Genomic DNA, 22,644 nt, shown 5'->3' with positions numbered 1-22,644 from the left:
CTCTACATATACTGGATTCGTTGAACAGTGCAGAAGAGAACCTCCTCTGACCAGTATGTAGGAGATCTAGTTTCAGGCATTTCCTTTACGCCTGCTACGTTAGGTTAGAATAAGTAAAACTCCCATGAGTTTTTAGGTTATATAATTCTGGCAGACATAATTACATACTACTTCATGTGATAAAAGTTAATTGTATTCACAATGAAGATGGGGGACTGTGAAGGCCCCTGATGTATTGATCTATCACTTGAAAAACAATATTCTCTGTGACAATACAGAAATGGGTCAGTCCCAGAAACTTGTCAAGTTGGCAAATAGAGACCTGTATAAATACCTTCTAAACAAATCCAGTGAATTCATGGGCTGCCGACAAGATTCCAGTATGTGATTTTTGGCCCAGGCCTTGTCACTTTTACTGGGTATAGCTGCTGAATGGAGGGCTTTTTCCAGAAACTGTGATGGGTTTAAAGAACAGCTTCACTATGCGAGCTTTGTACTGGGTTCAGATTCTCAGAAGAAGGCTGAGACTCTGTGACAGCTAAAAGGTTGGCTCGTCCTAGAACACAGCTCCAGTTGCTGTCATTTTCTTGCACATTTCACAGAGCTACAAATCACAAGGCATTGAAATAAGAGATATATACAGTACTAGTCAAAAGTTTGGACACACCAACTCATTCAAGTTTTTATTTTTATCTTTACTATTTTCTACATTGTAGAACAATAGTAATGACATCTAAACTATGAAATCACACATATGGAATCATGAGGTAACCAAAAAAGTGTTAAACAAATCAAAATATGTTTTATATTATGAGGTAGTCACCTGGAATGCATTTCAATTAACAGGTGTGCCTTGTTAAAATTTGTGGAATTTATTTCCTTCTTAATGCGTTTGAGCCAATCAGTTGTGTTGTGACAAGGTAGGGGTGGTATACAGAAGAAAGCCCTACTTGGTAAAAGTCCATATTTTGGCAAGAACAGCTCAAATAAGCAAAGAGAAATGACAGTCCATCATTACTTTAAGATGAAGGTCAGTAAAATGTCAAGAACTTTGAAAGTTTCTTCAAGTGCAGTCGCAAAAACCATCAAGCGCTATGATGAAACTGGCTCTTATGAGGACAGCCACAGTAAAGGAAGACCCAGAGTTACCTCTGCTGCAGAGGATAAGTTCATTAGAGTTACCAGACTCAGAAAATTGCAGCTCAAATAAATGCTTCACAGAGTTCAAGTAACAGACACATCTCAACATCAACTGTTCAGAGGAGACTGCGTGAATCAGGCCTTCATGGTCAAATTTCTGCAACGAAACCACTACTAAAGGACACCAATAAGAATCAGAGACTTGTTTGGGCCAAGAAACATGAGCAATTGACATTAGACCAGTGGAAATCTGTCCTTTGGTCTGATTAATCCAAATTTGAGATTTTTGGTTCCATTTAGAATTAGAATTCAAGGCACACATATTTAACATGGCTACCACAGCATTCTGCAGCGATACGCCATCCCATCAGGTTTGCACTAAGTGCAACTATCATTGTTTTTCAACAGGACAATAACCCAAACACACCTCCAGGCTGTGTAAGGGCTATTTGGCCAAGAAGGAGAGTAACCCGACCTCAACAATCACCCGACCTCAACCCAATTGAGATGGTTTGGGATGAGTTGGACCACAGAGTGAAGGAATAGCAGCCAACAAGTGATCAGCACATGTGGGAACTCCTTCAAGACTGTTGGAAAAGCATTCCTCATGAAGCTGGTTGAGAGAATGTGCAAAGCTGTCATCAAGGCAAAGGGTGGCTACTTTGAAGAACATCAAATCTAAAACTTTAAAACTTTTTGGATTACTACTTTATTCTACATTTGTTATTTCCTAGTTTTGATGTCTTCGCTTTTATTCTACAGTGTAGAAAATAATACAAATAAAGAAAAACCCTTGAACTGAGGACCTGTGTCCAAACTTCTGACTGGTACTGTATATATTTTATATTTAATTCTGAATTTTAATGAACATCAATTGTTTTGTAAACAACAACACATTTATATGTTTTCAATTCCAAATACCATGCATTTTGTTGCCACGTGTCTAGACTAGGGAACATGGTCTGCTATCACTCAAGCCATCACTGCCATCTACAGATGAACAGTGAAAGTTCAGATCCTTTGCTTCACAATAAATGTGATAGAAGTTTTCATTTTTAAAGGACATTTAAAAGGTATTAATTACTATCCTGTGTTTATACAAACTAAGAGACTGTATATTCATAAAAATATCTAATTGTGAAATATGTGTTAAAAATATCTAATTGCTTGAGTCCATAAAATACATTGAATAAAATAATGATTGTCGCTTTGTTACTGCCACTCAAAGTCACTTAGATAGAACAAGGTCAGAGCAGGGTGTACACAAAGTATGAGGGGCATGTAGGAGGGGCAAATAAAACCAAAGCAGCTGGATAAAACATTCACACCTAATGACTTAGCTATTTCTACTGTAGCCTACCTGGGATCACACTAGAAGCACCATGGACATCGTCACTGCAATTTTAATAATTGGCTTTGCTGCCTTGATTGCAGCCTCCTTCTGGTAATTGGTCTACTGTATTCTGAGCTGATGAATTCAGACATTCCTCAAGGGGTTGCAAATTGAGGGAAACTGCATGTAGTTCATGGCATGTTTGTTGGCATAGCAATTGTGGTGTGTATCTATCTATGGAATTGTTAGTGCTTATTATTTGATGTTTTCTGCAGTCAAATCACGTTCAAGTCTCTGAAAAAATAATTTATTTAATTTATTCCTTGGTGAAAAGAAAAACATCTTTGTTCTTGAATACTATTAAAAAGAGAACTCAGCTCTTTTATAAGATGTTTGTCCTTTCAATGTACTCTAACCACTGATAAACTTCAATGGTGTTGATAAGAGAACAATCAATTACAAAAAGTCAGTCATTGTTCGGGTAAGGACAATCAAGCAGAGTTTTCACAGTACTGTACTGTAGTCCACCTTCTGGTAAAACCTTAACTGTGTCACTGGTTATTCATTATGTTGTTGCATTCATTGTTGCTTAGTGTGCAAGCAACAAGAAAAGCAAAGCTAGATTGGGGCAATTGGAAAATATTTCACCTCGCAATGGTTCATGTTAACCTTATTTCTAAGTTCGGCTGTCATCAGGTCAGGTACCCCAGGTAGTTCAGAAGACGGTTCCTGGTCATTATAAGACCAGTTCCCCCTATACTACGTGTGACAGATCTCACCTTCTCTGAGGTGCCTGTCAGAGTGTATGAGCCCACAGCTGGCTCACTGGGCCTGAGGAAGGGCCTGGTGTATTTCAATGGTGGAGGATGGGCATTGGGTAATTTGGGTAAAAAGATAAGAAAAACATGATGTCTAGATAATGTTGCTTATTTATCTTACAATAGGGGCCTGCTCATATAAAAAAAGAGAAAAGTTTAATTCTCTGTTTACTCTAGTCTAACACTAATGTTCTGTTTCTTGTGATCAGATAATGCTGATGAGGTCTGCAGGCACATTGCCAAAGAGGCTGAAACCACAGTGGTTTCTGTTGGGTAACTTTTACTTTCTGACTAACTGACTAAAAATGTGCTTCCAAAGCAGATCAATACAGGGAAAAGGGCTGTGAAGTTGTCAAAAACATGTTGCTCCTTTCTCTACCCTCTTTAGATACCGGCTTATCCCTGATCATCAGTATCCCACTCAGCTGGATGACTGAGACTGCAACGTGTCACTTCCTGTCTTTGGCAGAGGCAGAGTTTGGGGTGAACCCAGGAAGAGTGGCAGTTGGGGGTGATAGTGCTGGGGGAAACCTGGCAGCCATACTGTGACAGCGTCTGGCCAAGAGAAAGAATGGACATCTGCTGTCTCCCTGTGCCCAGGTCCTCATCTACCCAGCTTTGCAGATGACAGATTTCAACCTGCCTTCATACCAGCAGAATCATGCTGGGCCCATATTGTTCTGTGGCCGGATGGCATTCTACTTCCTGCAGTATCTCAACGGGGACACGTCAGTGTGCCAGGATGTGCTGGAGGGGAACCACATCCATGCTGAGATGAGGCTGGCCTTCAAGGAGTGGTTTTCCCCAGAACACCTCCCTCCTGAGTGTAGGGTGCGGTGCCACCGCCAGCATGTACACTCAGACTTAGACTACAACAAGGAGGTGTACCACAAAATCAAAGACCGTCTGGATCCGGAGGTGTCCCCGCTCCTGGAGGATGACACATTTATTCGTCTGACCCCACCGGCCTTTATCCTGACCTGTGTGTACGACATGCTGAGGGATGTTGGGATCCTGTACAGGAAGTGGCTGCTGGACCTGGAACTGGAAGTCACATGGCATCACATGCCAGACCGCTTCCTTAGACTAATGGAATAAAAAAAATAGGCTGGTTAACCTTCCCATCTGCAACATAGGCTGTAGATATAACTTTAAACTACGTAAAAACGTATAAAAATTATATAGGGATTATTTCGAGATTAGATCTTTCATGTTCCTGGCAAGTGACTTTGTTCTTTTTACAGGCAAAGCTAATAAACTCCTACACAGCTTAGTACATATTTTACTCTTATTTTAATCAGTTAAGGCATTCATTTTAATTTCTACAGAAAGATGCATCCAATTATATTCATTACGATTTAAATTAAGACGTGTATTGCATGTATGAGCTTTTTTTTTTTTTTATATATTTTTTTTTTATATAGCCCTTCGTACATCAGATAATATCTCGAAGTGCTGTACAGAAACCCAGCCTAAAACCCCAAACAGCTAGAATGCAGGTGTAGAAGCACGGTGGCTAGGAAAAACTCCCTAGAAAGGCCAAAACCTAGGAAGAAACCTAGAGAGGAACCAGGCTATGAGGGGTGGCCAGTCCTCTTCTGGCTGTGCCGGGTGGAGATTATAACAGAACTATGCCAATAAGCTATATGCTAACTGCTGCAGAATTCTCTGACATTCAAAAATACAGCACTATACAGTACTGCACCAAGTGTTATCATAATGCAGGTCCTTTGCCTTCAATTTGCCTCCACTACTGTTCCACTATTCTGTTTCAGTCACAGAATGTTTGCTGTATCCATAGCAACCGAGCTCCTCTTCTTATGTCACAATGAGAGCAGGTGAAATGCACCATCATCCGTTCTGTTTGATCTAACTATGCTCTAATATTAGGACCAAACCAGCTCTTAATCAGCTGTATGTGACACCATGTGCAGTACCACATACAGTATGGGAAATCAGGAAAAGAGTTATGATAAATGGACCCAACCTGGCTGGAGAATAGAGCAGAAGTATGCAAACAAAGTTCTAATTGGCAACTGGGTGGAAGAGAAGTTTCAGGTAGGATTTTAATCAAACGTTTATTTTGAGATTTTCAATTAATTGTTGTTGCTATCATGCATTGGCTGTGATGAATGTTGCTAATTCATCAAATAATGCAACATTTGGCAAGAGTCATCAAAAGTCATTATTAAGAGTTTTAATCACAGCAAAGCGTGGGTACAGCAGCCTTTCCTTTCGATCCAAATGAGATTCTCATAAGAAACACCTGCACTGAGTGTGAGAATGTGCTGTACCTCCTGCTTTCTGTAGCCAAAGATCTTCAACAAACTAGTTCAATGGCTGGTTTCCAATGGTTCTGCTGCTTCTCAGTCGGTTTGCAAATCTATACAAAAATAATTAGAGGGCTTCAGTTAATCTACATCAGCACAGACTCCCAGTGTGAGAGACTCAAGAGGCAGTCTAATTGCATTGACGCCAGGCAGGGCCGCGGGCTGCTGCTTCAGGTTCTGACTAGAGGGATGTCTTTAGAAATACTGTACAACAGCATGGATCGATGGTGAAGTGTGAGCTTTGCTGAGCTCATGCTTAAGTGGCTGAGCAATCCCTCCTCTCCTCCTCTCACCCCCTCCTCCTCTTCCTGTCTATTTACCCTGTCTGTCCAAGACAGTTCACTCGAGAGTGTAAGACAGCCAACAGCACCAACCGTGCAGACTACCAGCCACAGAGGGACCACAGGCCAGACGTCATCCTCAGACGAGAGGCGCTGCGGAAAGCTGAGGTCAGTCTTACACAGCAGGATCATGATATCATTAGCATTAGCAAAATGCTTGTCAAGTTAGGCCTAAAAGTCTGTTAGAACAAAATCTAAACCTAGATTATTCATATCCCCAGAGGTAATGAGCAAATCAATCAAAGAAACAGTGTGCCATCTGCCATTGTTTTAAAGCAATGGATGGCCAGTAGAATAGTGGGTTGCGGTGTGTTCCAGGGCCTTCCGGCTAAGCTGCTTCTCTCCCACCACGGCACGCTGCCCTCCCATTACCTGGTCACCCACTATGATGAGATGTATGGGCGCCAGGGCACCTCCACCCTGCCTGCCTTGCGCAACTGGCATCCAGACAGGCTGGCGTGGACGCCAGAGAAGTCTGACCACCCAAGCTTGGGTAAGAGAGGAAGTCAACATTAGAATGGCCCCTTTCTAAAGCATTGGTTCCACCAAGTTTTGAGTGCAAAACCCATACGGAACACAGCACCTTGGTTTGACAAACCCACTTTTATATGGTAAAAAATCATTGCACAGTATGTTTGAATTATAAAAAGCTTGTATTTACTTGACTGTGGCACAGAAAAATGTCAGCTGTAATTACAAACTAGTCTCAAGTAAAGAAAAACCGGGAAGAACAAAGATGCAGTGTTCAACAATTAAAGTTCAGGCAGAATAAATGGCCTTGGATTGTTCCAAATCTGTCACAGATATAATTAATGACTGCAGCACTGTAACAGCTGAGCCCTCTCTCTCTCTCCCTCCCTTCTCCCTTCCAGCACCTCCAACTAACTTTGGCCTGGTGGAGTCTAGACAGGTCCGTCTGGACCAGCAGCAGTCCCCCCTTCCTGCGCTGAGTGTGTACAGGTCAGCGTACCAGAATTACCCACTCAGTGCTTTCTGCCAGCCCCGCTTCACCAGTGTTCCACGAGGCCACTCCAGTAAGCTCCATCCTGCCAATCGAATCAACAAGGACATGGATCTGAAACAACGGCCCTGCAGACAGGTCCCAGACAACTCAGTCTCCGCCAGCCTCCTCCCTCCCCTGTCTGTTGTGTAGACACAGAGCTCGGGCCCTGAGACGGCGCGCCACACACGCTGTTTCGATACTCCGTGCTCAAAGTGGTGCTGTTTGAGGATTTCATTTTTTATTAGTCTAAGGCATGAAAAATTAAATGAAGCAGAACATATGGGATATCCAAAAACGTAGAAAATTACGTTTTTTGGGGGGGGTGCATGCAGGAAGGGAAGGAGTGTCCGCAAAACACATCTGAACATTTAGGATAATCACATGCTAATTATTTTCCTCGCACTTAATATTTGCAATTCGCTGTTTCTCTATTTGCCGTTCTTATCTATTAATGCTCTGTATTATGTCATGTTTCATGTTTTGTGTAGACACAGGAAGAGTAGCTGCTGCTTTCGCAACAGCTAATGGGGATCCTAATAAAATACCAAAATACCAAATACCCTAGCCTAGATGCTTTGGAAATCAAAGAGAGTGTTGATGTCAGAGCTGACCTGGGTGTCCATATCAGGAGCTATGAGTGATGTAAGGCAAACTCTGAGGGGACCTGTCTAACTCCCATTCCATTAGGTGTTTAATTACAGGGAATCAAAGTGTTTAATTAGGAGGAATCAAAGATGCTTATATGTTTGATGGTCAACCATCTGTGTCTCTATTCTCCTGCTGCCTCAGCTAGTGCAGCCCTCTGCCCGCCTCTCCGTTACTCATTTCAATACTCAAGCTGATTTTTCTGTGAGTCAGAAAATGTGGGTAGATCATGTGTTATCAATTACTCCTTTGTATGTTTGGTTAGTCAGACCACATGATGGCGCTATAGCGTCATGTCACACAATGGAATCCAAGACAAGGGTGCCGTGCCACTCTGTTGTTCTTAGTCTATGATTGCTCTTTGTGAGACAGCTTGATTTGAATGAAACAACTATTATACATTTAAACATTCATTCAAACATGTATATTGTTGATGTAATTATGCAACACATCAATTAACCGCCACATCTATCATCCTTCATTGATTTACTCTGCAGTCAGACACGACACATCACACAGCAGAGCTCTGTTTGTTAAATTGTTGATGACTTATCATTGAAAATCAGTCACTGTCTGGAAGGAAAACATATTTAATTTAAATCATGATTCAACCACATGACTTAAATGCCAACACAATGCTGAACAAACTGCTTTCAGGTTTTTATTATTTTTGCATATTTCTTTCTTTTGCTGATTAATATTGTACAAATGTAACGATAAATATTTGTTTATAAAATCAAGAGTACTTTCATCACAGTCATTCATTATGTTGGTGCATTAATAACTTCGAATATCAACAATGTTGAAAACAACAGCCGAAGAAAACAGGCGAATACTATACTCCAATCTTAGAAGAGATTCAAAAGTAGCATTGACTATTGTTTATTGAAGCTCACATACAGTACATTATGCTCTGTCACAACCTTCTACAGCATGTCATATTTACAGACCAACTGTGGATAATTGTATTGAGTCCAGTCCTGTGTGAGTAATGTTTGTAACCTACGCAGCTGCCACTGTGATGGATTATTATTATATCAACCCAGTACTCCAAAGCATTATGGTTGAGTGAATTAACTTAAGACTTGTTTATTCATTATTTTTACATTTGCATGATTTAGAAGTAACTCGGTAGTGCAAGGGAGGATGGAAATGAAAAGAACAAGCAGCTTTCACAAAAACATGGAGTTTCTATGGCAGTACACCCTGAATAAATCTAAACAAGCAGTAGTCTAATTACCATTAATGGCGTTAATATTTTACTTTCATTGCCTCTGATTAAGACAGCTGTGCTTCCCAGTAGGACACTCTCAGCTATGAAAATAGCCTTGGTGCATAAATACATGAGATACTCCCTCACTGCTGTGTCCTTGTCTGTGCTGAGGATAATCATTCCTGGTCACACACTTGTCTGGAGAGCTTTCTTATCAGGAAGTGAGAGTACAAAGGGGAAAAGGATGCCCTTAGCTGCAGAGAGGACACTCAAATCATCCGCTACGAAGCTAGGAGAGATCTCATCAGCCAGGAACCTCATGGTGAACTGGTGGCTTATGCAGTAGATGGTGTCGTCCACAACAACACACTGAAAGGCAGGGCAGTGGGCGAGGCGTTTGGTGCAGCATTCGTACCATAGTCGTGCCACGGTGTGGTAGCGGTACACACTGATGCCTAGCTGTGGGTTGACATCGAAGCGATACAGAAAGTTTCGTACGCCCACTATCTCGGTGGTCCTCATTTTGCTTCCCGTTATTGCGCTTTTCCTCCACACATTGGTTTTTGGGTTGTAGCGCAACAGTGTGTATCTCAGTGTTCCCCCTAGAACAAAGAGTTCCCCGTTGCACACCGTGACATGATGGGCCACAGCAAATGTATCATTGGGCAGTGGGGCCACAAAAGTCCATCTGTCAGAGCGGGGGTCATAGCGCTCTACGGTAGACAGACACTCCCCTCCGATGGCATAGATGCAGCCCTGCAGGGCTGCCAGTTTGCAGTGGGGCCTGGACTCATTCATAGGACTGATCTCTTTCCAAATGGACGTTACAGGGTTGTAGCAGAACACTCTCTTGGAAGGTTTCATCTCTCTGTCTGTGCCCTGCTGGCAGCCCCCCACTGCTACAAATAAGTAGTTGTCCATAGTGCACACGGCACAGCCTTTGGAGATGACTTCCTGTGGGATGGGACACAATGGGTGCCAGCTGTCTATATAATCATCATAACAGTAGAGACCACTGGATGGCTTGTTGGTGGCTCGCTGCTCTGTTTTTGTCCCTTGAGGACTACTCCCCACCCAGTCCTGAGGGACCATGTTGGCTGCCACTAAGAACTGCCTTCCTCTCATTCGCTGTTTCTGAATCTCATCCCGCTCGCCTGCTCTCAGCATCCCATACAGACCTGGGTCCCTGAGGACCTGGAGGTAGTTGTCAGACATCACTCTGAGGGCTGCCTGCTGCAGAGGGGCCTGCCCATGCTTCTTAGACAGCTCCAGCACCTCCATGCAGTTGCCCAAATCAAGTTTGGCCTTTAAGCTCTCCAACTCTGAGCTGCCCATGTTTTCTGGAGGCAGATTTACAAATCTAGCCCCAGCTATGGTTTCTAGGCTGGGCTTCTCCCATGCACTGGGGCCCCTGGTGTCTGTGGTGGGACTGAGGGGACTGACAGGGCTGGGATCCCCTGATGAATAGGCCTGAGAGTGGGGCCTCAGCTGGGTCGAGGCTCTGGGTATCAGAGAGGTGATCAGGAGTTCTGAATGTTCAGCCGCTGTGAGGTAGCTCTCCTTGCGTATGAGACCCGGCTTGATGGGAGATGTGGGCCCCGGACTAACTGGGGAGAACGGCCTCTCAACAGGACTCTGCGGCAAAACCAGATCACGCATGATGATGGGGCTTAGGGACGAGGGAGGCTCAGTGAGGCTGCTGCCACGGCATCCAAATTTCACAGACTGTGAGTCCAGTGAATTCCCCTTAAACTGACCCAATATGGAGTCTGTGATAGAGTGCGAGGAAGATTCCACAAAGTATTCATAGATCTTTCCCCGCACAATGCTCTGGTCCCCAGGTCCTTCCATCACAAGGTTGGCATCCTCCACTGTGATCTCTGCCTTGGAGAGAAAGCTGGAGTAGGCCCCCTGGAGCCCCAGGTCCTGCCTCAGCTCTCTGCCGACCCCCAGCCCCACACTGCCCTCCAGCCTCTGCAGAAAGCAAGGGGATCGACGGCCCGATGGGCTGGCCAGCCCACTGTCATTAGGATCAGGGAGTTTCAAGATGGATCCAAACATACAATTATTGGTCTTAATCTCAGCCTCCTCAACAAACACGGGGATATCTTCCTCCAACTCCAAGCTGTTGTCCTCCTCTACATTTGATTCCTCTTGCAATGCAGCCATTTCCTTAGTGTTTGTGAACTTGCCTGCTTCTTCAATCTGGGTCACTTCTCCTTCCCCTGTCCCTGTATTGGTCTTGTCAGGTGTCAGGTCATCACTCTGTGAGTGGCCAGGCCGTTTGTCCCCATCACTTCTGGTGTCATGTTTGGCTGTGCTTGGAGGTCGCAGTTCCATCTTGCAGTTCAGACAGGTTCCAATGGGTGCTTCAGTGGGCCTGTCTGGAGGAGGCCTCACATAGAGCTGGGGTTTAGCTGCTGTACCCCTGGAGCTGTAGAACCTGTAAGCCCAGGAGATAAGCAGAACAGCGGCCACGGAACACGTCAGCTTCCCCAGCAGTTGCATGTCGAACTGGACACCCAGCAGATCTGCTATGGGCATGACTAAACGGAGGAGTTGCCAAGGTGAACAACCTTTTTGTCTGGGTATTTCTTTTCAGTGCATCTTAGCCAATGGTAGCTGGTAACCTGCAGGCTGCAGAGGTCTGATGACTGTGTCTGTTCTCTCTCTTCTCTCTGGACAACTTGTAAACTGATACCAACACTATTTACATCTCTCGCTGCTGGGGCGGGGCAGCGGTCACATTCCACCTGCAACAGGTGATCATGTTTGCTCTGGCCTTCACTATGTCGTAGAGAACAGTCATACTTAGATAGTTCCAGTGTACATATTTACATTTATTGACTCATCACAAGATGGGTTTATTATTTTGTTTACTGAGTTATTTAATTAAGTGTTTGAACAATTTGGAAACTATATCACCACAAGGTTAAACACAGATTCAGACTATAGTGATGTTGAGCCTAATGTTTACATGACTGTATTTGTAGGAGTGGCCTGGATCAAATGTCTCTATTTCAGACCTATGTCAACAAGAAAATAATGATCCAGTTCAAACACATGACAGGCTGCTGTCTGCTGAAAACATGGTTTGACTAAGGCGTGGGAAAGGCTGATTGGTCACATTTAAGGACATCATGACCAGGATACAGTTGTTTGCACAGGCAAAACTAAAGGTGAAATATCTTTCACTATACAACACACTATACAACACACTATACAACACATTGGTTTTGGCTCAGCTACAACAGGAAAAGAGGCCAGGGATCATGTTCTTATAGAAATGAACTATACATTAAAGCACAGACTTCTAAAAACAATGACTGTATGGTAATTTCTATCACACACCGTTATGAACACGTACTGTAAGACAGAGCCTCAATGCCAAAAAGGAATGTTGACTGTATGAATCTGACAAAATCATCCATATTTATAGACTGCGTTGACATACAATACATACATCTCTGTCACCCTTGAGTCCTGTCACTCAGTCACTGCAGTTAAGCTGTCAAATTGTAATTTGTGTTGCCGATAACGACACGCTTGACCGAGGCCAGAGTCATAACAAAGAGCTGGGCCGGCAGCGATGCGATGATCTCAGGGAGGTGTGTCCTGCAGGGAGCCATTTGACCGGTGTCCTCTGTGACATAGACACTATTTGGCCATCTGATAGCATAGGCTCCAGATGCCCATAAAGGGATCCGGATTCAGCCGGCATGGTTAGTCGTGAATAATTCACTGGTGTCACACAAAGGCAGCTCATTCTCCTCACTGCCTCCGCCATCTCAGGTGTACCATTCAGGAGCACTGCAGAACAAAATGATTGCTAGCATGTGCAGTGTTGTATGGAGACACTTTCACCTCTTCTCCTCCTGTGATATGATATTGTGATAAGATATGGACAGGAAATGGGAAATGTAAACAGTTTAAACAGCCGTAACTTTTTAAGGTGAACCATATAACCATAAGGGTTCTTTTTGGAGGATAGGTGGAGTGTGTAATAGATTAAGATAAGGTAGGATGAGGGGAAAGTGAACTCGGTAGCTATACATGACTATCAGAGGGCGAAATTACCATAAGGCCATTCTGATTACAAGTTTAGCACTGACGTGTGAAAAGATAAAGCAATTGATGTGTATATGTGTATTTTTTTATGTACTTGTGAAAAAAATATATTGCATACATCACAAGCATGATTACATAGATTTCCTCTGTTGGCCATCAGATATGCATGCCCTACAAATATCCTGAACACGACACAAACACAATAGAGCCAGGATGTCACGCAATATCCATCATTCAATGTGGTGTGCTTTTATTTGGTCCACTGTCTCTTTTATCATGGATGAGCCTTCAATGAACATCCACATACAGTGCATTCTGAAAGTATTCAGACCCTTTCCCTTTTTCCACATTTTGTTATGTTACAGCATTATTCTAAAATGGATGAAATATTTTTTTTCCTTTATCAATCTACCCACAATACCCCATAATGACAAAGCAAAAACAGGTAAAAAACGTATTATTTACATAAGTATTCAGACCCTTTGCTATGAGACTCGAAATTGAGCTCAGGTGCATCCTGTTTCCATTCATCATCATTGAGATGTTTCTACAACTTGATTGGAGTCCACCTGTGGTAAATGCAATTGATTGGACATGATTTGAAATAGCACACACCTGTCTATATAAGGTCCAACAGTTGACACTGCAGGTCAAAAACCAAGGGTACCAAAACATTGCTGCAGCAAGAAAACAGTGATTCTTAAATGGAAGAAGTTTGGAACCACCAAAACTCTTTCTAGAGCTGCCCTGCAAAAACGGGAGCTATCGGGGGAGAAGGGCCTTGGTCAAGGAGGTGACCAAGAACCAGATGGTCACTCTGACAAAGCTCCAGAGTTCCTCTGTGGAAATGGGAGAACCTTCCAGAAGGACAACCATCTCTGCAACACTCTACCAATCAGGCCTTTATGGTAGAGTGGCCACTCCTCAGCCACTCCTCAGTAAAAGGCACAACAGCTCGCTTGGAGTTTGCCAAAAGGCACCTAGAGGACTCTCAGATCATGAGAAACAAGATTCTTTGGTCTGATGAAACCAAGATTGAACTCTTTGGCCTGAATGCCAAGTGTCACTGGAGGAAACGTGGCACCATCCCTATGGTGAAGCATGGTGGTGGCAGCATCATACTGTGGGGATGTTTTTCAGCAGCAGGGACTGGGAGACTAGTCAAGATTGAGAGAATGATGAACGAAGCAAACTACAGAGAGATCCTTGATGAAAACCTGCTCCAGAGCACTCAGGACCTCTGACTGGGGCAAAGGTTCACCTTCCAACAGGACAATGACCCTAAACACACAGCCAAGAAAACGCAGGAGTGGCTTCGGGACAAGTCTCTGAATGTCCTTGAGTGGCCCAGCCAGAGCAAAGACTTGAACCCGATCTAACATCTCTGGAGAGACCTGAAAATAGCTGTGTAGTGACGCTCCCCATCCAACCTGACATCGCTTGAGAGGATCTGCAGAGAAGAATGGGAGAAACTCCCCAAAAACAGGTGTGCCAAGCTTGTAGCATCATACCCAAGAAGACTCGAGGCTGCAATTGTTGCCAAAGGTGCTTCAACAAAGTACTGAGTAAAGGGTTTGGATACTTATGTAAATCTGGTATTTCCATTTTGTTTATTTTATTACATTTGCAAACATTTCTAAAAACCTGTTTTTGCTTTGTCATTATTGGGTATTGTGTGTACGTTAATAGGTGAAAAAAAAACGGTTCAATCCATTTTAGAATAAGGCTGTAACGTAACAAAATGTGGAAAAGGTCAAGGGGTCTGAATACATTCCGAATGCACTGTACATATGTACTTTTTGTAAGTCAAATACTGGTTACATTCTTTCCTCAGATGGACTCTGAAAAACATGATTAGGAAAACAAATGAGTATATCATGAACTCACAGAATTTCTCATTTTGTAAACAAAGTAATGATGTGCATTTTACTCAGGCAGAGTAATTAAAGTAATTAAAAGACAATTTACACATTTCCTAATGCATTCATCATAGCTTTTGGAGCTGTTTTCTAAAAAAGAACAAGAAAAGTACGAGGTGCTTCTTGAATCCAAATACACAATACTGAAACGATAGTTACAATTTATCATTCATATCCTCCCCTCATACTGTTCCCCAGCTACTCAGCACTCATCTCTAAAACAATTGAATGTGCATTGTACTCAAGGGCGGACTGGGACAAGAATTGGTCCCTGGCATTTTATCCACACAAGCCCTCATATCTGTGCTCTCTGGCAATTTTATTGAGCGAAAAAAATGAATAAAAAGATCTGGAAGTGTTTTTTTGTTGTAGAGTTGTGTTTCATTTTTTAAGGTTACAAACACATTTTATTGTCTTAACCAATCTAGTGACTAAATGACAGCTTAACTTTGAAATACAGTGGGGCAAAAAAGTATTTAGTCAGCCACCAATTGTGCAAGTTCTCCCACTTAAAAAGATGAGAGAGGCCTGTAATTTTCATCATAGATACACTTCAACAATGACAGACAAAATGAGAAAAAAAAATCCAGAAAATCACATTGTAGGATTTTTAATTAACTTATTTGCAAATTATGGTGGAAAATAAGTATTTGGTCAATAACAAAAGTTTATCTCAATACTTTGTTATATACCCTTTGTTGGCAATGACAGAAGTCAAACGTTTTCTGTAAGTCTTCACAAGGTTTTCACACACTGTTGCCTGGTATTTTGGCCCATTCCTCCATGCAGATCTCCTCTAGAGCAGTAATGTTTTGGGGCTGTTGCTGGGCAACACAGACTTTTAACTCCCTCCAAAGATTTTCTATGGGGTTGAGATCTGGAGACTGGCTAGGCCACTCCAGGACCTTGAAATGCTTCTTACGAAGCCACTCCTTCGTTGCCCGGGCGGTGTGTTTGGTATCATTGTCATGCTGAAAGACCCAGCCACGTTTCATCTTCAATGCCCTTGCTGATGGAAGGAGGTTTTCACTCAAAATATCACGATACATGGCCCCATTCATTCTGCCCTTTACACGGATCAGTCGTCCTGGTCCCTTTGCAGAAAAACAGCCCCAAAGCATGCTGTTTCTACCCCCATGCTTCACAGTAGGTATGGTGTTCTTTGGATGCAACTCAGCATTCTTTGTCCTCCAAACACGACGAGTTGAGTTTTTACCAAAAAAGTTCTATTTTGGTTTCATCTGACCATATGACATCCTCCCAATCTTCTTCTGGATCATCCAAATGCTCTCTAGCAAACTTCAGACGGGCCTGGTAATGTACTGGCTTAAGCAGGGGGACACGTCTGGCACTGCAGGATTTGAGTCCCTGGCGGCGTAGTGTGTTACTGATGGTAGGCTTTGTTACTTTGGTCCCAGCTCTCTGCAGGTCATTCACTTGGTCGGGGGGTGTGGTTATGGGATTTTTGCTCACCGTTCTTGTGATCATTTTGACCCCACGGGGTGAGATCTTGCGTGGAGCCCCAGATCGAGGGAGATTATTAGTGGTCTTGTATGTCTTCCATTTCCTAATAATTGCTCCCACAGTTGATTTCTTCAAACCAAGCTGCTTACCTATTGCAGATTCAGTTTTCCCAGCCTGGTGCAGGTCTACAATTTTGTTTCTGGTGTTCTTTGACAGCTCTTTGATCTTGGCCATAGTGGAGTTCGGAGTGTGACTGTTTGAGGTTGTGGACAGGTGTCTTTTATACTGATAACAAGTTCAAACAGGTGCCATTAATACAGGTAACGAGTGGAGTACAGAGGAGCCTCTTAAAGAAGAAGTTACAGGTCTGTGAGAGCCAGAAATCTTGCTTGTTTGTAGGTGACCAAATACTTATTTTCCACCATAATTTGCAAATAAATTCATTAAAAATCCTACAATGTCATTTTCTGGATTTTTTTTTCTCATTTTGTCTGTCATGGTTGAAGTGTACCCATGATGAAAATTACAGGCCTCTCTCATCTTTTTAAGTGGGAGAACTTGCACAATTGGTGGCTGACTAAATACTTTTTTGCCCCACTATATCTTTCTTGGTAGTCTTGGACGCTAGCCAGGGAGAAGTTACACGAGAGAGGGGTGGTGCGGAAGTAACATTGGTAAGGCTAAGCTTGAATAGTCAATGAACATTTTGAAAAAACATCTCTTACTACATTCCTATTAAAGTGAGATGAGAACATTATGGTTAATATCGCTATTATGTGATCAATTTTAGTCTGATATATATTGTAAGGCAAAATATTGTGGTTGGAAAATTGCATTGTGACTCATGGTTCATTTTCTTAAATATCAAACCTATAGCCTTATTTATTGAATCAACACAAACACGAAATTATGGATTATAGTACATTTGTTGAAAGTAATGAGCATTACAAATAATAAACATGCACTTCTCGCCTGCCGTTACTTCCGTCCCAAGCCTGTGTTACTTCAGCCCCACTGGTAGGTACAAAAGCAGATTTGCGATAGTTCAGTTTTCGACTTATTTCGTTTCAACTGAATTAACCTATAAATGAAATTACACTTTCTAATGGTAGAGGACATATATACGTTTGTCATAAAATATGGTGGCCCTAGCTCTATCAATTTCTGAGTAAATAGGAAAGAAAAAAAAGTGTTACTTCCGTCCCGGTTCTCCGTGCTGAAACATAACATTGGGCATTACAGTATAGTGTTTCTCAACCATACCTACAGAAATCTGATACCATCCTCGCTTCGACAGGAAAAAAGGGGACAAAACTTCCAAAGCTGTGTTTTTGTTATACAATCAGATCGCATTTTTTCTCTCTAGTGCATGGGGGAAAGGAGAATGGCTCGCTCATCACAGCAGCAGGCCCCAGCAAAACAAGCACAGCGGCAGAGCAGACACTTTCATTACAGGAATCATGAGAATAATGAACTTTACTGTTTGACCAAATTATGGTTTTAGCCGCCCAAAAATAGGAAGTTCTGAGTGAGGTGAAAATTTAGAATTTGCTCTTTCTAAATTTATAGGCACCCTTATCTTTTATTATGATCCATGATCTTGTCTGTCTTAACTGATGACAGAGTTGGAGCATGTCTCTTTGCTGACGTCACGTTTGACTTTAAATGTTGCATGACCTCAGCTTAGCCTATCACAAAACTGGGGCCGGCCATTGCCAACTGATCAGTCAAAGGCTCATTATAGATGAGTATAACAGAGAAATTGCGCAAACATCTTAAAAAAAAATCTTAACAGACCCATGGGCCCGCCGGCCGTGTCACTTTTTTATTGTCTTATTTATATATAAAAAATATTTCTGTGTGTACATTTCAACCAGACCACCCATTTGCCAGAATTGCCAGATGGCCAATCCGCCCCTGATTGTAATTTAGCAAGGTGAGACGACCCCATCCTCATAAGGATGGCTCTATCCGTTCTATTAAGCCCTAAAAATCTCCCCTCTTACCTCTCTGCTGGTTTAAGCCTTAATCCTTTAATACACGGTGTATCTAGAATAGTTTAAATTGCAATTCTCTCGAATTTCTGACGCAGGATTATTTTGCAGTAAGCAAACCCCTCACAGTGTGACAGTGGAGCGTAGACAAACATACAGAGCAGTAGAAAGGGGTTAATGGCAATGTCAGAATGCTGTATATTCCAACCTAATTATTTCCAGAAATTGGAGTCTTTCAGAGACGGTCAAGACAGATTTGAAAAGTTGTGAAGGGCAGCTAAATTGTGTGTTAATCGCCAGCTTTAGTGTAGATATTCTGTAAAGAAAAGATGGCCCAAGGGATATTCTGGAGGTAAAAACGTCTGGAAGGATCATCAAATATTACAGCCAAATTCATCCATATACACTTAACCATGACCTCAAAGTAGAGTAACTAACGGTTACTCTACTGTAACCGTTACTGTATACAGTAGATTCCTCATTATTCTGGGATGGGATTATTCTAACGGTTTTGTATGTACAGTATATTGACATCCTGTTATCCAAGATGTGATTAAGTAGGCCTTTAGAAGTAAGAATGAATTAAGTAGGTTTATCTATCTTCCATGGTAAAGACAATAAGGTAGTTTACTGCATGTCATTTTAAACACAGTCAGCTTGTAGAAGTAAAGTCAAGCCAAATTATTTGATCATCTCTCCATTTTAATACAGGTGATATGAAACAAATGCAACAACCCTGTTTACACTCTGCGTCGGGTGAGCATCTTCCTGGAATGGTGGATAACATGACCCTACTAGTAGATGTCAGGGGGAAGAGTTACATATTGTACACAACGCAGGTCACTTAAGATAGTATGCAACAAGTAAATAACTGGATTACAGGCCAGTGACAATGAGATGCATTGTTGAGCACTGCAACACACGAAAAGGAGAAAGAATTGTCAAACGTCACATGCACCACAACCCCGAACGGCTGACATAATGTAAGATACTGTACTTCCATTGTTTTTTCGATCCTCATTTAAAAACTTGCCACACAGACGATTCTGTCCTGACAGCCTGTAGGATTATCTCTTGAAACAGCAAGAAAGGATGAGAAAATACAAACAAAGGCTGTGAGCTGCTGCAAACCCTCCCAACTCTTCATCAACCATTCCTAACCTGAACCCATAAAACCTCTGATTATCTTCAATATTTACGCGGATGTACACAAAATACACTCAAAAAGAAGATTATCCATTTTCTCTTTGCGTTTAGTCCTATTGCACATTCCAAGCCATCCGGAAAAAACAACAACCGTGTAGCAATAAAAAACAATGTTCTCATTGAGTATTTAGTTTCCAGTTGTTCATCTGTAGTTTAAAGATTGGGTACAGCACAGCCCAGTGAATGGGACAATTGGGTGGGGTCAATGTGGTGGGCCTGCCAACACCAGTCGGTTCATGTCTCTCGCTACAGTCAACTCCTGCAACGTTTGAACATATCAAAACAAACCCAAATGCTATTTTCCCCCTTTTTTAGCAACTGATTTTTATTGATCAACAGGCAGAGGGGGGACAAGAAACAAAAAAGAGGGTGTGGTCAGGGGAAGGGGTATACTGGAGGTGGTTATTCTCATGTGCAGTACGTTATGCTGTTTTCTTTATATTATAATCTTGGTTATTATTTCATTACAAAAACAGAGTGGAGGGCCATCGGGTGGTGGCACTGGTTCCTGAAAGACTGACGCATGGAGGGCCTGTTGGATGACTGGAAAATGCTTGCAGGACTGTGTGTGTGTGTGTGTGTGTGTGTGTGTGTGTGTGTGTGTGTGTGTGTGTGTGTGTGTGTGTGTGTGTGTGTGTGTGTGTGTGTGTGTGTGTGTGTGTGTGTGTGTGTGTGTGTGTGTGTGTGTGTGTGTGTGTGTGTGTGTGTGTGTGTGTGTGTGTGTGTGTGTGTGTGTGTGTGTGTGTGCATTGTGTGTGTTGGCAGGAAGGTTTCACGTCAGTTCCACAGTCACTGTGAGGACCAGGGTCAGCACCATCCATATAGGTCCAAGCACATCCACGCGAGGGGTTCCATCTGCAAGGGCCAGAGGAAGACATAGTCAGATCACTATTTATAATATCCAATCACTAGACACACACAAACTGTGACAAAGACAAAGCAGACTTGAATTTCAATAAATACACTGATATTTGTTTTTCCCTCTATGCCATAATGTTAAACTAAATGAAACCAATTCATGTACTGACAGATAAGATTTGGTCAGATGTTATCCCCTGGTAAAGGCTTTCAAAACAAGGACAATTGGCAATTCTGTCTCTTTGCTTTAATGGCAGCTTAACCACATTCTCCACTAAAAATGATATTGCTGCTAGAACTACAGTTGAAATAGCCTCATGTTCTCCCGTTGTTTAAGTAGGATTGCAATAAAAACAACTACTATGGCCACTGCCTTCACTCCTTCCCTTGTGTCTCTATACCTCAGTTAATTTCCATTATCATCAATATTCTAAAACATTTGTTAGGACAGCCAGAGTATTGAAGCTCTGACAGAGATCGAAGAGGAGCTTGGTTTGTTGCTCTGCTGTAGCCCCTGTTCTGACTGACTGATAGGGTGATCTTCCCACACACACAGGGGGAGGAGTGGGCCGATCAGCCACTGAGCGTTCAGACATGTGTGCAGCGACCTCTCGGGCCATGTTCTACACCTATTTGACTTGCATGCGAGTCATGTCTGTGCCTCGCACTGCCTCGCACCGCGATCGGTGGCTTCCACGTTGACCTGATTCTGTCCTTGCTGTGGCACACCTGCCCCTGTGCTTGCCCGGATCATTTGCATATTCAAATATACATCCGTAAGATATGGTAAGATGAGCAGCAGAAAGAGAAAGAGACTGAGAGAGAGCCCTCATATACCTCTGTGCTTCCTCTGATAATCCCTTATCTTTACATATGATAATCTGAGGTGCAGTAAATGAGGCCTCACACTGGGTATGATACAACCCTAATCTCACAGTTCTCACAAAGTGATAAAAGTGGATAGTGACTGAAACATGATTGTATCTGAACATAGAGGGGAGAGATTTCTGGTTAATCTGTTCCCTTGTGTTGATTATAGAATGATAGACATGTCTATCTACACCTGTCGTCAGTTTGCTTATACATCAAACGCTAACCAAGAAGTAGCTAGAAGTCCTTTGTTACCGTGCCATTTTGGATACAAATTGCATGCTTGTCATCGCAGATGTTTTCAACTACATATTGAGAAATGTGTGAGAAGCAAACAAACAGGAGAAATGCTTTTTAAAAGACAACAATAGAAACTTTCTCTGTCCACCATCTTCATCGCTGCCATACTTACTGTTCGGATTCTGAGTGTTTTTCATCATGGCCGGATTTTCTGTTGAGAGACATGAAGGGGAAAGGGAGAGAGAGGGAGAGAGAGACCAAGACCAAGAGAGAGCGAGAGAGCGAGAGAGCGAGAGAGAAAGAGAGAAAGAGAGAGAGAGAGAGAGAGAGAGAGAGAGAGAGAGAGAGAGAGGCAAAATAAGTGAGATGAGGAGAAAATAGAGAGCTGTTCCTAAAGCTCATGTAAAATAACATCCCCCTGGTGAGTCTGTATTAATAGAGCTGTGAACATTGGGTACTCTGGCATAACAAGTTAGAGCAGCAGTTAGAACAGTGGTCTGAGGGTGGGACAAGAAGGCAACAGCAGACCTCCTTTTCTAACAAATTCCCCAAACTGCTGTTCTTTCAGCATCCACATGTGATTTCCCCACTTAGTCCACAAAGACAGAGAGAAATCAGTGGGTTTGTGACAGCCCGCCCCTTCACTGGTGAGTCACTTCAGTGTAATCACCGAGGGTATTATATCTAAGGTGCTTGGAGATGTTCATCATTAAGATATGAGTATTGCTTTCTGCCAGTGGAGAGTCTCAATAGTATCCCATCCTTATACTCTATTATACCTGATGATGTATAAAGAACAGTTAGCAAAGTGAGCAGAGCTCCAAATATCCACCCTGCCCCTGGAGAGTGAAGTGTCTCATTTGAAGGCCACGGGGGATGGTGCCAAGGTCACTCAATCACCATTTAGCTCCCCTAAGCATGAGTGGAAGCCATCTAGGATATAGACGTAGACAGATAGCCTACACTCCACACATAGCCGATGACAACTGATCAGGCATCCGGGTGTTAAATAAGCATTCATGCTCTTTCTACCAAAACGCTCCCCAAGGTAACACCTTCCCAAAGTGGCAGTTTCCCTAGAAGGAGGCACTTTGAGCCCTTCCAACAATTTGTACATTTCTGACATTTTCTAAATCGTGCTCACGGAAGGATGTCAAGGTGGGGATTTATAAATCATGGACAGATCGTTTCTTAGTTGCATT

General features: G+C 42.7%; 4 protein-coding genes across 7 annotated transcripts in view; 2 read left to right on the top strand and 2 right to left on the bottom strand.

The window, feature by feature from the left end:
- The first annotated feature begins 3,818 nt into the window (after window positions 1-3,818).
- LOC129834693 (arylacetamide deacetylase-like 3) lies at window positions 3,819-4,653 on the top strand. Its single transcript, XM_055899914.1, has one exon. The coding sequence runs from the start codon at window positions 3,916-3,918 to the stop codon at window positions 4,387-4,389; it is 474 nt and encodes a 157-aa protein (XP_055755889.1). The 5' UTR covers window positions 3,819-3,915; the 3' UTR covers window positions 4,390-4,653.
- A 269-nt stretch (window positions 4,654-4,922) lies between these two features.
- LOC129850074 (cilia- and flagella-associated protein 107-like) lies at window positions 4,923-8,969 on the top strand. The gene is made up of 4 exons (XM_055916666.1): window positions 4,923-5,349; window positions 5,960-6,070; window positions 6,281-6,455; window positions 6,835-8,969. The coding sequence occupies exons 1-4, from the start codon at window positions 5,218-5,220 to the stop codon at window positions 7,113-7,115; spliced, it is 699 nt and encodes a 232-aa protein (XP_055772641.1). The 5' UTR covers window positions 4,923-5,217; the 3' UTR covers window positions 7,116-8,969.
- klhdc7a (kelch domain containing 7A) lies at window positions 8,457-15,362 on the bottom strand. Its single transcript, XM_055916657.1, has one exon. It carries the CDS (start codon window positions 11,365-11,367, stop codon window positions 9,010-9,012), a length of 2,358 nt encoding a protein of 785 aa, XP_055772632.1. The 5' UTR covers window positions 11,368-15,362; the 3' UTR covers window positions 8,457-9,009.
- A 4,768-nt stretch (window positions 15,363-20,130) lies between these two features.
- Window positions 20,131-22,644, bottom strand: part of LOC129850032 (immunoglobulin superfamily member 21-like) — a 302,686-nt gene continuing 300,172 nt past the window's right edge. Inside the window, exons 9-10 of one of the 4 annotated variants that reach the window (XM_055916665.1) lie at window positions 21,615-21,653; window positions 20,131-20,329 (exon numbers count right to left, since the gene is read on the bottom strand). In XM_055916665.1, the coding sequence (XP_055772640.1) occupies window positions 20,247-20,329; window positions 21,615-21,653 (122 nt within the window). In that variant the 3' untranslated portion in view covers window positions 20,131-20,246. The remainder of the gene's footprint in view (window positions 20,330-21,614; window positions 21,654-22,644) is intronic. The other 3 variants (XM_055916664.1, XM_055916662.1, XM_055916663.1) reach the window with 3 other exon arrangements.

The sequence above is a fragment of the Salvelinus fontinalis genome, chromosome 3 (assembly GCF_029448725.1).
Source record: "Salvelinus fontinalis isolate EN_2023a chromosome 3, ASM2944872v1, whole genome shotgun sequence".
NCBI classification, from domain to species: Eukaryota; Metazoa; Chordata; class Actinopteri; order Salmoniformes; family Salmonidae; genus Salvelinus; species Salvelinus fontinalis.
The sequence above is the reverse complement of the archived record's forward strand: the minus strand, read 5'-3'. Positions and strand labels throughout refer to the sequence as shown.